Genomic DNA, 14695 nt, shown 5'->3' on the forward strand with positions numbered 1-14695 from the left:
TTCTACCAAAAAGAAAAAAATTACATAAAAAGGACGTAAGGTGTGTCGATGCTTCGACAAAATTACAATAACAGTCAACACCTATAAAATTCATCAATTAAATTTATAAGGTTGTGAGACGCCATTTACGATATCTATGAGCTGTGGTGGACAACACCGACTGGTCCAAGCGCTGGGCATGGGTTCAAAAAGAATAGATTATTAATTTACCTTAACCCTCCATTGTATTAATCCCTCTCTAGTATCGAAAGCTAATACTGGGACGACGTCTTCGCACAATATCGCCAAGGTATTCGATTCCTTGTCCAACGTGAACCCTGACTCAAATCCAAGAAACTGCTGCAAGGATAATGAAGCCTTAGTCTGCCCGTTCTTCTGTCTCTCTTTTAGGTCCTTGTACAGCTGTAGGTGAACGCAATCTGTAAAGAAGGATCACAATTAATTCTGTGATAGTTGATTTTTGTGATTTTGTTTCTTTAGAACTTCCAGATTGCCTCCAACGACTAGTACTAAATCATTGTGGAGGCTTGTGGAGAATACTTAGTGGTAGGCAGGGGCTTCGCTCTGCCCCTGGCATTGCTGAAGTCCATGGGCGACGGTAACCACTCACCATCAGGTGGGCCGTATGCCTACACTGGCAATAAATAAAAAATAAAAAAAAGAGATCTGTCTTTTATTAGCCTTTTAATTTAGCTTATTGGTGCATGAGGAATCGGCTGATAAATGGGAATAGGTATCCGCGGGCTGATATTCTAAAGTATCGATCGCTATACTTGGAGTGGCCGTAATTGAATAGGTCCTGAATTGAACTGTGAATGGGCGTATCAGAATGATAGAAATTCTCGAGTATAAAAAAACCGACTGGCTTAGATTGAATACTAATGTGTTCGATTATTTGAAACTAGTATCCATAAGCAATTAACTAATTTGAACTTTATTACAATAAGTGGACTTGATTTTTTAAAATTTTTGTTTATTGCTTAGATGGGTGGACGAGCTCACAGCCCACCTGGTGTTAAGTGCTTACTGGAGCCCATAGACATCCACAACGTAAATGTGCCACCCACCTTGAGATATAAGTTCTAAGGTCTCAAGTATAGTTACAACGGCTGCCCCGCCCTTCAAACCGAAACACATTACTGCTTCACGGCAGAAATAGGCAGGGTGGTGGTTGGTACCCACCCGCGCTGACTCACAAGAGGTCCTACCACCAGTTGAGTTCTTGCAACTCCATTGCTGCCAGTGTCATGTTTAGAAAAATCTACAATTATTTTAAATTATGAACATACATATTACATTTTTGTAACAGAATTAATTTATTATAATTGATATGCCTACGGGCACAATGTAATGAACTAATTTATTATGCTAGGCACTTACTATTGTAAATGATACTTCAAAGCGAAACCTTCACTTAAGATATACATAGGGAGCGAGAATAATAGAGTACAACATAGTATTTTTTACCTATTCTTGTTCATAAAATAATATTAGTACGTATCTCTAAGCGTCCTCCAAATTCAAATATCTTCGTACATAATATTATGTACTGTAGAATGATACGCGAGATTGCCTTGTGAGTACGCTTTTTCGTATTCTTTTGTGATATCCACGTATATTACTTATTCATATGCTTAAATATCCCAAAGGTAAATAGGACGCTCAGTCAAGATTTCTCCCTGGAGTTGATGAGAATTATACGGGACGAAATTTGTTTTCAAAATGTTCGGAGCACACATACTGAATGTTTGATCGACCAAAACTTTGAATTTTGTTAGCAGATCTAAATATTTTTGTATTGGTGCGATTTATTTTATTACATCGAATAACAATAATAACATCGTGTAATAAAAATCAAACCTGTCAAATCAGTAATAGTAGGTGGTAGGACCTCTTGAGAGTCAGCGCGGGTAGGTACCACCACCCTGCCTATTTCTGCCGTGTAGCAGTAATGCGTTTCGGCTTGAAGGGTGGGGCAGCCGCTGTAACTATACTTAAGACTTTAGAACTTATATCTCAAGGTGGGTGGCGCTTTTACATCGTAAATGTCTATAGGCTCCAATAACCACTTAACAACAGGTGGGCTGTGAGCTCGTCCACCCATCTAAGCTAAAACAAAAATTATTCAAGTGATATGGCTATTGGTATGATTAGAAACTCGGTTTGTTATTGTTAATGTATTGAATGTACGTAGACTGGAAATACTTCGCGTTCTCTTTAGCTTCATTTTTAAAATGCTTTCCTTAGTTTTAAAATATCTGCACTTGTATAGCAATAGACGATTCGCGTTAAGGCATCATAAACATAATAAGAGATAGCTTTGCGTAGTTCCCGCCAAATTTTGAACGATGCTTATTAAAATCGTTAGACTACAAGGCGAAGGGAACCAACTTCATACATCCAATACACATACCAATGAGACAGGTCCGTGGAATGTTTCGTTCCTTTATCCATCGAAACACACGCCACCGAATACCATTCACGCTTTCGGATCTAGATTCTATTCTTTTCAAGGACGTTTCCAGAGCTATATGACCTTTATTCAAGCAAAGATTTAAGTAAACGAACCTAAAGTAAAGGCTGAGTGGTACGGGTGAGTCTTAATTCTGGTGTTTTTCTGGCGTCGACAAAGAGACACAGTGTAAGTCGAAAGCGTTGTTGAAAAAAAAAGAATTAAGACATTTAATTGAACATTTTCCTTTCGTATGTTTTATTCGTGTCAACGTGTTAAGATGCAGTGTCAGCGACGCGTTTCTGTTAAATTGACACAATAAGGTTGTTTTATTGTGTTTTATGACGTAGCCGTATCGATCGGTACCCACCCGAGGGATTACAAGCAACTACTTTAAAGGTCTATGCAAGCAACCCTTTACGATATATTCAAGGATGATTGCAGTTTAAGAACGTCAACTGTCAGATTTTTAAGTTGTCATTATTATTTTTTTATTTTCTATTTTCGTTCCTGATGTTAATGGTAGTTGTACCATACAGCCTTTATAGTATATTAATTACTTTAACAGGAAATAAAAAAACAAATATTCTAGATATTATTATATACACACATACAATATATATTTACATTTGCTACTTGCTTAACGGTCCTTGTGGACTGGTAATAAATAATCAATCATCGAACTTGATCAAACAAAGCCTTAAGGCTTAAACCGACTAGTTGGAATTTCTTGTGTAAATTTAAACAGTCGTAACACAAAACGCGAACCAACCACAAACGTTTAAACAAATTAGATCGCGTTCAAACATGGTGGTTAAATCGCTATTGACTTCGAATAGGTATATTCTAAAGCGTTTCCAATTTAGACTAATCTTTTGACTGAAAAGGGTTTTCTGAATGGTTGCCAACATAAAAAAAAAAACATTTCTTATGAGGAAATTTTGTTAAAATGCAGTCAGTGGCTTTATGTAATAGGTTTCCTTTGTTATGTTTGCTTTTGACATAATATGTAAATAATAAATGTCAAGGAAAAAATTTGGCGGGATGCGATTTAAAAATGTTTTTAATCGACATTTAGACACACAAATAGTGTCTGCATTTTCTCCAAGAACTATTTTAGTACCTATCTAATAACAAACAAGACTTTGACAGAAAAAGAAAAATGTACTCGGGGAGAGTATTTTTTGTTACAAATCTGATATTGATTTTCTAACTAAAATTATTTTATTACTTCCGTAAATAAACGATCCTATGGTAAAAGAGTAGTTAATCACCGTCATTGGCAGACACAGCAATGCCAGGGACAATTGGCTACCGCGTATTCAATGCTGTACCGGCTACGAAGTTTCTGGAAGAAGATTTCAAAGCGCATTTCTGCATTTGCTTCAGCTATGTGAATCAAAATAGATGAACGAACACGTGTCGACGGTTTTCAGTACGTAGATCAGAGAACGAGCTCCCAGCCCGCCTGGCGTTAAGTGGTTTCCTGAGTCTATGGACATCGCAACTGAAATGCGACCCTGCTTGAAATATGAAGTTGAAGTGACAATTGTATGGTAATGACACCTTCAAGTGTTGCGGGTAGCCATCATACAACGCAAGATAATTGACAGATGCCTGAATCTCGCTTACGACATTTTCAAGATAAGCTTACATATATACAAGTTCTGAACAGCAACATTCGGAGCCCACTGAGTTTCTCGCCGGATCTTCTCAGTGGGTCGCGTTTCCGATCCGGTGGTAGATTCTGCGAAGCACGGCTCTTGCTAGGGTTCGTGTTAGCAACGTCGTCAGGTTTGAACACCGTGAGCTCACCTACTAGTTACGGTTACGCTGGAATAGCCTCTCAAGGCAACCAGATAAGGAAGGAAAAAAAAGAAAAAAAAAACAACAACATTCGGACCGTCGATCTACCGAGTAATATCACCCGCTTCGTGGAAGATCTTTCCTTTGTCGTATACCTACATCAAGCATGACCATCGTAAACACAACGGATCAGGATCAATTTTATTAGTTGCTCCTGAATTTTGCGCCGAGTGTGGGTTCAATTCTCACATCGGGCATTAGTGTGATGAATAGGTTTATATTAAGCTCTATGTCTAGGTGTTTATGGTCTCTGATGCAAATAACACAGAGAATCCTAAATTGGGACTGGATGATCGTGCATTATTTACTATAGAGTTTCCTGCAGAATTTGAGCATCGGCATAATGGTATCGAATGAAATGTGTATACCGGGCGTCTTAGCTTTTACGCTACGACGACTTCCTTGCAAATTAGTAATGTTTCGAAAACAGAAGACAGCATAGCATAGCGTAGCATAATATAGCAATTGTAAAACAACCAAGGACGCGTCACGTCCCACCAATTAGAAAACGCTTTTAATTAATATTCGAAAATCAAACTCTCATTTCTGACGTAGAGTGAACTGACGAAACCCTTTGTTCAAATCATACAAGTCAATTTTAATTCTAACACCGTACGATTAAGGTATCTATCGGTTTGCTTCTATATAAGTTTGATATATACGAGCATATTAAATGTCGAAGCCGAGGGTCGAGCGTGCAGGACCAAACAGTCTTTATGTGTTGAGAATAAGGTTGTTATTTCATTGTTCGATCATTTTAATTTCGCGTGATCCCGACTAACAAGCAATTATTTTACGTATTGCTATTTGTTTTATTTGGCTACATATTCGTTTTAACCAAAGCGTGCTATTGTCATTAGATTTTGTCATTACATGAATAGAAAGGTTTTTATATATGACTTTATCAATGGTAAGGCGTCTTCTGAGTCCGCACGGGTAGGTACCACCACCCTGCTTTGCCTATTTCTGCCGTGAAGCAGTAATGCGTTTCGGTTTGAAGGGTGTGGCAGCCGTTGTACTTATAGAAATGAGATTTAGAATTGACGTTTCAAAGTGAGCATTTACGTTGTTGTTGTCTGTGGACCGCGGTAACTGCGAAACACTAGGTAGGTAAGTTTATTGATCGAAGAGGTAGTTCGATAAAAATATGATATTGAATTTAAAAATTTATCGCTGGTGGTAGAGCCTCTTGTGAGTCCGCACGGGTAGGTACCACCGCCCTGCCTATTTCTGCCGTGAAGTAGTAATGCGTTTCGGTTTGAAGGGTGGGGCAGCCGTTATAACTATACTTGAGACCTTAGAACTTATATCTCAAGGTGGGTGGCGCATTTACGTTGTAGATGTCTATGGGCTCCGGTAACCATTTAACACCAGGTAGGTCGATAAAAACATTATATAGGATTTAAATATTTTTTAAATGTTTTCAGAGGTTTTTTTTCTTTACAAATGATATGTACTACGATCTAGATAAAATTTTAGGTTCAACATTAGGTAGAAATAAACGCAAAGTTTTTCGAAATAGATTCGTCAAACAAATCTGAGGTTAAACATAATTTACTTTGCTCAACTTTATCGAATCAAATTAATTTGACGACAAATTTGTAGGTTAATACGTGATACCTCAACCCTTCATTAGACGGAGCGGAGGGAACAAAAAGGTAACCAAAGGAGTCCTTCATTAGTTCCCTCTAGCTAACAATCTTCTTTTAGTTTGAGGAAACAATTTGGGAATTTTTTCGCCTTGATACAAGGGTTAATTTGTATCATTCAATTTCGGTTTTTGCATGAGTCGTTGGAACGTTATCGGAATGTTAATACCGTTCGTTCTTATTACGAAAAACTTTTTTTCTCTCTATCTATACTAATATATAAATCTACAGTGGTTTTTACGGATGTTCCGTTATAACTACTGAACCATGCCTCCGATTTACTTGAAACTTGGTATACATGTAGAAAATACATATCGACGCTTGAAAGGCAAACATGAGTAAGCGACAATAACTGCTCTGTACATAAATGATAGGCAATAACCATATTCGATGCGCAAAAAATATATATTTCTAGGTCTATTAAAATCATTTCAATCCTACAGCTACTAGCTAGATTCTACTACAGCTAGATTCGTTAAAATAAATTTTGTTTTCAGGTATTTCAACTTTAAATTAATCTACTGTAAAGTTCACGCATTGTCGCTTAGTCACGTTTGCCTTTCAAGCGTCGAATATGCTTAATGGATAGACTTAATGTTTATATGAGTTTTAGACTCCCTAATAATAATGACAATAAATAATAATGTTAATTTTAAATGCCCAGCGAAGCGGGCGAGTACGGCTAGTTATTTATAAATCTAGACATTAAATTATGTTACGATGAATAAAATAAATTAGGATGCATGTGATTTCAAATATTGTCGATAACTATTTGTGGAATAAGGTTTCTTTAATTAATCTTATTCGGAATTGTTAAATTAATTATATTAAAAAAAACGGTGGTTGCTTTGATTATTCATTTTAAAATCTCATGTTTTCAAGATCTCGAATTAGGGTAGATAACCTTCGAGTGTCTGATCTGATAGCCATGGTGATTGATATCGACGATACCACAAACTGTTTTGCTATCAAGATAAATTTATCGATTGATGTTAAGGACGGTTCGCATCTATTACTGTCCGAAATAAAGTCATGTGATGTTTGTATGAAGGCAAAAGTTTCTTCAGAACCAAAGTTTTTGGTTGAAATCGTTTTTTTTGTTAGTGTTCACTCGAGACACGAAATCAAATTATGAATTGCGTAAACTAGAGATATCCAACCCTTCAGTGCGGAAGAATTTGATGCTTTTTATATATTAGATTTTTATATATATATTCATTTTACAAGAGGTATAAGTGTTACGTCCGTGTAATCACAGGTACATAACGCAAACTATGTAAAGAGACTTGGTAAATAATGTTGGCTATGACCCGATTTTTAACACGTGCCGTTTCATGGTCAGCAAATGCATACGGGCGATGGTGTTACCTTCGATCGAATTTGTGCCCTAACTTATACAGCATAAAGGCTGGTCTGTTGAGTCTTAATTATGCTTTGAATATTGTAGCGTAGTAAATAAAAAAATGAAAGATGTGGTGTCGTGGGACACCAGGTAGGAACGAAGTTCCTTCGGCTAATGTAGAATCGACACAATTTGCAAAAAAAAATCGTGCTCAATTTTATGTAGGTTTTCTTGATTTTTCTCTTAAATTTTGCTGATTAGTTTTTATTTAAGTGCAGGAAAGTATGTAAAAGTAAAAGAAAGAGGGAGAAAGAGAAAGGTATTATACACTACTCGCTTGTGTATGCGACTGTCGCGCATGCGCACGTCTCATTTAACGGTTTTATTCCACGCACTTTTTTCCATGGATTTTTTCTTACGGTTTTACTATCACATTTTCTTCAGTTCGGTCGCGCAGCAAAATCCCTATCCCTATAGATATAAGTGCTATGGTCTCAGTATAGTTACAACGGCTGCCCAACCCTTCAAACCGAAACGCATTACTGCTTCACGGCAGAAATAGGCAGAGTGGTGGTACCTACCCGCGCGGACTCACAAGAGGTCCTACCACCAGTAATTACGCAAATTATAATTGTGCGGGTTCGATTTTTATTACACGATGTTATGCCTTCACCATGGAAGTCAATCGTGAACATTATTTCATTAGAAAAATTGGTACTTGCCTGCGGGATTCGAACACCGTTGCATCGCTAGATACGAATGCACCGGACGTCTTAGCCTTTAGGCCACGACGACTAAGCAAAAACATTTGATATATGTTTTTAAATCATGTCGAATTTCCCTCTATCAAAGATAAACTGTCACGATATTGGGTTGATGTTCCGAGTTCAGGAAATATGAGTCCATTAAAATCACACGAGTCATTAATTAGTGTTTGACCAGTAATCGAAATTCGACAGTAATCGCTGACACCTAACTAATAGGTTCATTCTATCGATTATATTTGTTTTGTTTTGTTGTTAAAATTTTGTTTTTGTAAAGGTTTTTAAAAACTGTATGTACTGATTCGTTTTGTAAGACTATTTGTGGATAGGGACTAAAAATTCAATTACGAGTCAAGTCAAGAGAGTCTTCATTGGCGCTCGGGCAGTTGTTAGCAAATCCCACCCCTCCTGGTTGAGCCTTTGCTCGACCACCTGTCCTGGTGAAACTGGAAAGGCCTCTGGGCCACCCAGTAATCTTTCAATCATAAAAAAAAATCTGCATTGGATTGTATTAAGGTGGAGTAACTCCACGTGTCCAATGGCTCTGAGCCCCTTGACGCGTCAGTTTTTTATTTTTTTTATTGCTTAGATGGGTGGGCGAGCTCTCAGCACAGTTACTGGAGCCCATAGACATCTACAACGTAAATGCGCCACCCACCTCGAGATATAAGTTCTAAGGTCTCAGTATAGTTACAACGGCTGCCCCACCCTTCGAACCGAAACGCATTACTGCTTCACGGCGGAAATAGACGGGGTGGTGGTACCTACCCGTGCGGACTCCCAAGAGGTCTTACCACCAGTGATTACGCAAATTATAATTTTGCGGGTTTGATTTTTATTACACGATGTTTTGCCGTATGACAGATTCTTGGTTAATTAAAAACGCGAATAAGAGGTAAATTGGGAAAGACCCAAACAACCATCGCATTTTACTGAAGACGCCATGAATACTTGATGTGCAGGAAAAACAGCAAACAAATATTTATTTCAAACGAACAAAATACTCGCGAAGAAATCCCGGTTACGTTGTAACTCAATGAAATGTCGTCACAAAGAAATTTTCGACAACTAGATAAAGAAAAATTGGGTGTGACGAGAATAAAATATAAATGTGAACGTATTTCGTCGCGTTTTTTTTTTTGAAGTGAAAACTTCTTTAGAATCGTTGTGATTTCAAACCGGATGCAACGGAAAAAACGACAGGTAAGAGACACCAGCAAAGAATGAGACAGAAATATACATACTATTTAATACAGCGCCATCTGTGAGATTTTTTAATACTAACGTGTGTATGAAAGCTCTTGTAGTGAATTTTAATTTAGGATTATACGTGAAATTAAAATATCAATTCACAGAGGGCGCTACCTTACAATTATTTACTAATGACAAAATTTTACATATACTTAAGACGTTTAGGATAATTGTATTTTAATTTTGGAAGGTTTCACTTCTACCACGTGTGAATTGCACACATTTTGTTTTTTTCCTATCTCATCTGATGGTTTTGAGAGACCATTTCAGAGTAGCCTTAACTAACTAGTAGGTGAGCTTACGGGGCTCAAACTTGACGACGTTGCTAACACTAACCCTAGCAAGAGCAGTGCTTCGCAGAATCTACCACCGGATCGGAAAGGCGACCCACTGAGAAGATCCGGCGAGAAACTCAGTGGGCTGTGTCTGTGGGTTAATTTACTCGCCGAGCCCTTCATCGCAAGCGACGGGTTCGATAAGAATAATGACCGGTGTTTGGGGTAGGTACCTAAAAGCTCCGTTAGTGGAACAGGAAATGACGTGAAGAGTCGCGTTGTCTCTCTCGTTCTAAGGTATGTGGATAGAAAAACAAAATCAATATATATTATCGTATATTCCTCTTTTTATTGTACTAGATTAGTAGTTCACAGCCCGACCTGTGTGAAGTAGTTACGGTATCGAGGTATAACATTGACTGTTCTGTCCTTAAATCAGTGTGCTTAATACGAGTTCTTTAACGTTCTCGATAGCGTAAAAGTTAACTCAATTTTGTATGCATTTAGAACAGCGCCCCTAGCGGCAAACGTACCAACTCGATATAAACTTGAGTTAACTTTTACGCTATCGAGAACGTTAAAAAACTCGCACTAAGCACATAGTGTACTTGTTTCGGGGCAGTAATAGGATAGCGGTATCTACTGCTGGCTGACACTACACTTTATAACCTGGTTTTAAAATGTATTGGATAAGTGCTACTACGCTTTATAACCTTTCCTTGGTTTTTAAATGTGATAAATTATCTTTTAACAATAACCCAGGAAACCAACAACTTACAATCAACTCTTAATATGTCGTAAAATCTAAAATCGATTGAAACCACCGGAATGCTATTGCTGATTCCGAGAATTATGCACCCGAGATACGCATATCTATATATTAATACGTGAAGCAAAAACTTTGTAGGTATCCCTTTTTACGAAAATTGCGCGGACGGAGGAGTATGAAATTTTCCACACTTATAGAGAATATAGAGAAGATGTGCACAATGCTAATTATTTTTAAATTACGCATAAAATATACTTTAAATCAATAAAGAAAACATTACACACACTACCAGGTATTGGACACAGCACATATATAAAAATATACTCTTTGTTTACAGTCAATTGGGAAACTTTTGTTATTGTTTAAAGTCTGTGGTCGAATTGAAAATAGATTAATATTGTTTGTCTTTCATATTATTGATCTATAGTGCAGTTTTGGCGAATACTGTGATTATATTATCGAATTACAATAGCGTTTGACAATAGAACCATAATAATGTTTAAACCTTATAATTTCATTTAATTATAGTCGAATTTCGACTACTTCGGGGCCACTAGTTCAATTTAAAGGACCAATAATATCTTGTCTGACATGACGATACTTTAAAAATGAAATAGGTGTGTGATACAAAATTCTGTACGAAAGCTGTTATATAGAATCTATACGCGAAGGCAGGAGGTGACGAGGGTTGACCGGGGGTTACAAGGGTGACGCGAAACGACAAACACAATAAAAATATACGCGCAAAACTAAACTCACGTAAATACAACGTCCAGTTTCGTGTTTGGAGATTTATGAGGTGCCTAAATGACACAGGGACTCACTTTGATGAGTTGATGGTTTAGTCGTCTATATGTCGATCTTCGTTCTATGACCTGTTTTTTTTGTATCGGATAAATAGATGGTGCTATAATCTTGGTTTTAGCCATTCGTAAATTTAATTCCGCCTAGCTTATGAAAACAGATGAAATTTTGAATTGCACTACAGCACTAGTAAAACATTTTTTACGGTTTACTCTTGCTTTTTTATTGTCATTGTCATCGTTCGTGACAGTGGAAATGTAAAGTAGTCGAAACATCCGAAATAATATAATGGCAATAAAAGCGGAAGATTAAATGGTTGTTAGTTGTTGTAGTAGTTATTTTAGTTGTTGCAATCGAGGAAAATACGATACGGCCTAAATCTTTTTTATTTATTTTTATTGCTTAAACGGGTGGACAAGCTCACAGCCCTCCTAGTGTTAAGTGGTTACTAGAGCCCATAGACATCTACGACGTAAATGCGCCACCCACTTTGAGATATAAGTTCTAAGGTCTCAAGTATAGTTACAACGGCTGCCCCACCCTTCAAACCGAAACGCATTACTGCTTCACGGCATATATAGGCAGGGTGGTGGTACCTACCCGTGCGTACTCAAAAGATGTCCACAAGAGGTGTTATTCCTTCACCGTGGAAGTCAATCGCGAACATTTGTCGAGTACGTATTTCATTAGAAAAATTGGTACCCACCTGCGGGATTCGAACACCGGAGCATCGCTCAACACGAATGCACCGGACGTGTTATCCTTTAGGCCACGACGACTTTGATTGGATTGTTTTAGACTGATCTCTCTGTAAGCTCTTACTTAGCCGTAAACACAAATACATTCAGTGGATTTAGCAGGGCCCCGTTTAAAGTATTTACGTAACCTGTCTTTAGTATTGTACATAGGGACTTCAATTGATTCGTTACTTGGAAAATGCTTTCGTTTGCCCTGGTCGATAGCTAGTAAGGCCATTTCTGCTACGAAGCAATCAAAGAGCTTTTTATTGCATAGACGGATCAACAAGTTCATGAACCATGTGGTGTCGAAAGGTTAATAAAGCGCGTAGACATTACCACATAAATGCGGCCACCCACCTTCAGAGATGAGGTTCTAGTCTCAATTCTGCAGTATAACGACTCTCCAGCCATTTTGCCGATAATAACAGACAGGAAGGTTGGTGGTGGTAGGTAGTAAGTACCCTATTTGTCCTCTTTCGTGGACTGTCCTTTGTCGGAGTCTCAGCACGACATGTTGGAGTTGCGACCGAAATAAACAGGAATCTGGTACTTATCTCTTGTTTCCCATATGAACTTAAAACACCACACCACAGACCAAAACATTAAAGATAATAATTATTTTAATAGCGACTTTAATGCGCAGTATTCGAAGCTGAAGATCTAACGGGGGTTTGAATCAGTTCGTTACTTTGTCTGCCGGTCTTAGTTAATAGAAAAGCATCCTCCCAGTAAACGTAATATTATATACGCGGTCATACATCGCCGTAATGGTCATCGATTTAGGTGAAACTTTCTGCCCTGCAGTTAATGGCCTTTCAAAGTGTCAGGATCACGGGTCGTTTGTCCCGATACTGGGTCGCGGGTCTCGTCACTTTTAATTCAACAAATCGATGGCCCGAAATGTACGGAATTCGGAACTAGTGGTCGCCCAGTAGTCGACTACAGTTAATTAAAATTATAAGCTTAAACATTATTATGGTTCTATTATCAAATTCTTCTAATAACAGATTTCACCCTAGACTTCTACAAATACAAACAATATTAAATCTATCCTCAATTAGACCACAGACTTTAAGCAATAACAAAAGTTTGACATTAAACAAAGAATGTTATGTCAAACACATAATTAAACAAAATATTAACATTCTGCACTCCTTATCTACATTTTCATTAAGTATGGGAAATTTCATACTCCTTCGTCTGCGCAATTTTTGCAAAAACGGGTACAAAGTTTTTGCTTCACGTATATTTTTTTTATATCTTATCGCAATTACTGTATTATTTTAACTGTGACTGTGATGACTTGGTCGCGTAGATTTGTGAACGATGCTATGGCCTAAGTGGTGTCATCGTAGCTATGTAATGTGAATGCCACTGGTACTTCAAGCACCGGTCACCGTTCTCGTCGAACCCGTCGCTTGCGACGAAGGGCTCGACGAGTAAATTAACTCTCAGACACAGCCCACTGAGTTTCTCGCCGGATCTTCTCAGTGGGTCGCGTTTCCGATCCGGTGGTAGATTCTGCGAAGCACGACTCTTGCTAGGGTTCGTGTTAGCAACGTCATCAGGTTTGAGCCCCGTGAGCTCACCTACTAAAGTTAGAGTTACGCTGACATAGCCCCTAGGGCTATCAGCTTAGGTAGGAATAAAAAAATAAAAAAAAGAGAATGCCACTACTCTTCGTCCTTCAGAAATAAGATCTTAGTCTTAATTACGTAACGGTTGTTATTCTTGTTTAACAAAAATTAAAGTAATAAAAACATCTCATCAATACAGTTTCGGTGAATTACGCCGAACGTTTTCATTTCATTACACGAAATCAAAAGTTTATTAAATACGTTTAGGTGGTTTTATGTAGAAATGTAACCAATTCCTTCAGTTGTTTTTTTTTCTTCTTTTTATTGCAAACGCGCAAAAGGCCATAAAATACAATACAAGTCTGCACCAGTTAAAAGATAGGTCATCGCTGGTGGTAGGACCTCTTGTGAGTCCGCACGGGTAGGTACCACCGCCCCGCCTATTTCTGCCGTGAAGTAGTAATGCGTTTCGGTTTGGGTACAACCGTTGTAACTATACTGAGACCTTAGAACTTATCTCAAGGTGTGTGGCGCATTTACGTTGTAGATGTCTATGGGTTCCAGTAACCACTTAACACCAGGTGGGCTGTGAGCTCATCCACACATCTAGGCAATAAAAAATATATAAAAAAATCCGAATTGTCCATTCTTGCTGGGGCTCTTGTTAGCAAATTCTCTCAAGTTAAGCCCGTGAGCTCACCTACACATCCTCGCGTAGCTGTAATAGCTCCTTAGACTACCAGTGAATAGACGGGGAAAAAAATGTCAGTTCAATTATTTAAAAAAACCATGTGCTCAAGGTAAAGTTGCATTTTGATTCAACCACAAAATCTTAGTTTCATGTTCGCAATAAAATTCCGTTCAAAAATGTCAAAATTCTTATTAGTCTCGCTACGTTCTTGCATTACACCGTCCCGAGCAACGTTTTCACGAAAAAAAACTCGGCTCTCGTGCCTAATTAGGAAATTTTCTTACATCACTTTTTCCCTCACTTATAATTATCCTTTTTTTTTCTCGTTCGAGCTCCGAAAATGAGGCAAATAATTCAAGCGAAACACTTCTTTCATTAACTCGAATGAATGACTCTTTATAGAGTGCGTTCCTAAAACGTTACGAACTTGTAATATTTTTACGAAGCCGCTTAATTCGTAATGATCGTTTAGGGGTTTTTTTTTAAAGTGTATCTAACTAATATTTGAAAGAAGA

The 14695-nt window shown here is 37.8% G+C and overlaps 1 protein-coding gene across 1 annotated transcript in view; it reads right to left on the minus strand.

The window, feature by feature from the left end:
- Nucleotides 1-14695, minus strand: part of LOC101745809 (protein Dok-7) — a 175867-nt gene that overhangs the window by 33672 nt on the left and 127500 nt on the right. The window contains exon 4 of the mRNA XM_038019164.2: nucleotides 211-419. Coding sequence (XP_037875092.1) covers nucleotides 211-419 — 209 coding nt within the window. The remainder of the gene's footprint in view (nucleotides 1-210; nucleotides 420-14695) is intronic.

This window comes from Bombyx mori, chromosome 3, assembly GCF_030269925.1.
Source record: "Bombyx mori chromosome 3, ASM3026992v2".
Classification (NCBI taxonomy): domain Eukaryota; kingdom Metazoa; phylum Arthropoda; class Insecta; order Lepidoptera; family Bombycidae; genus Bombyx; species Bombyx mori.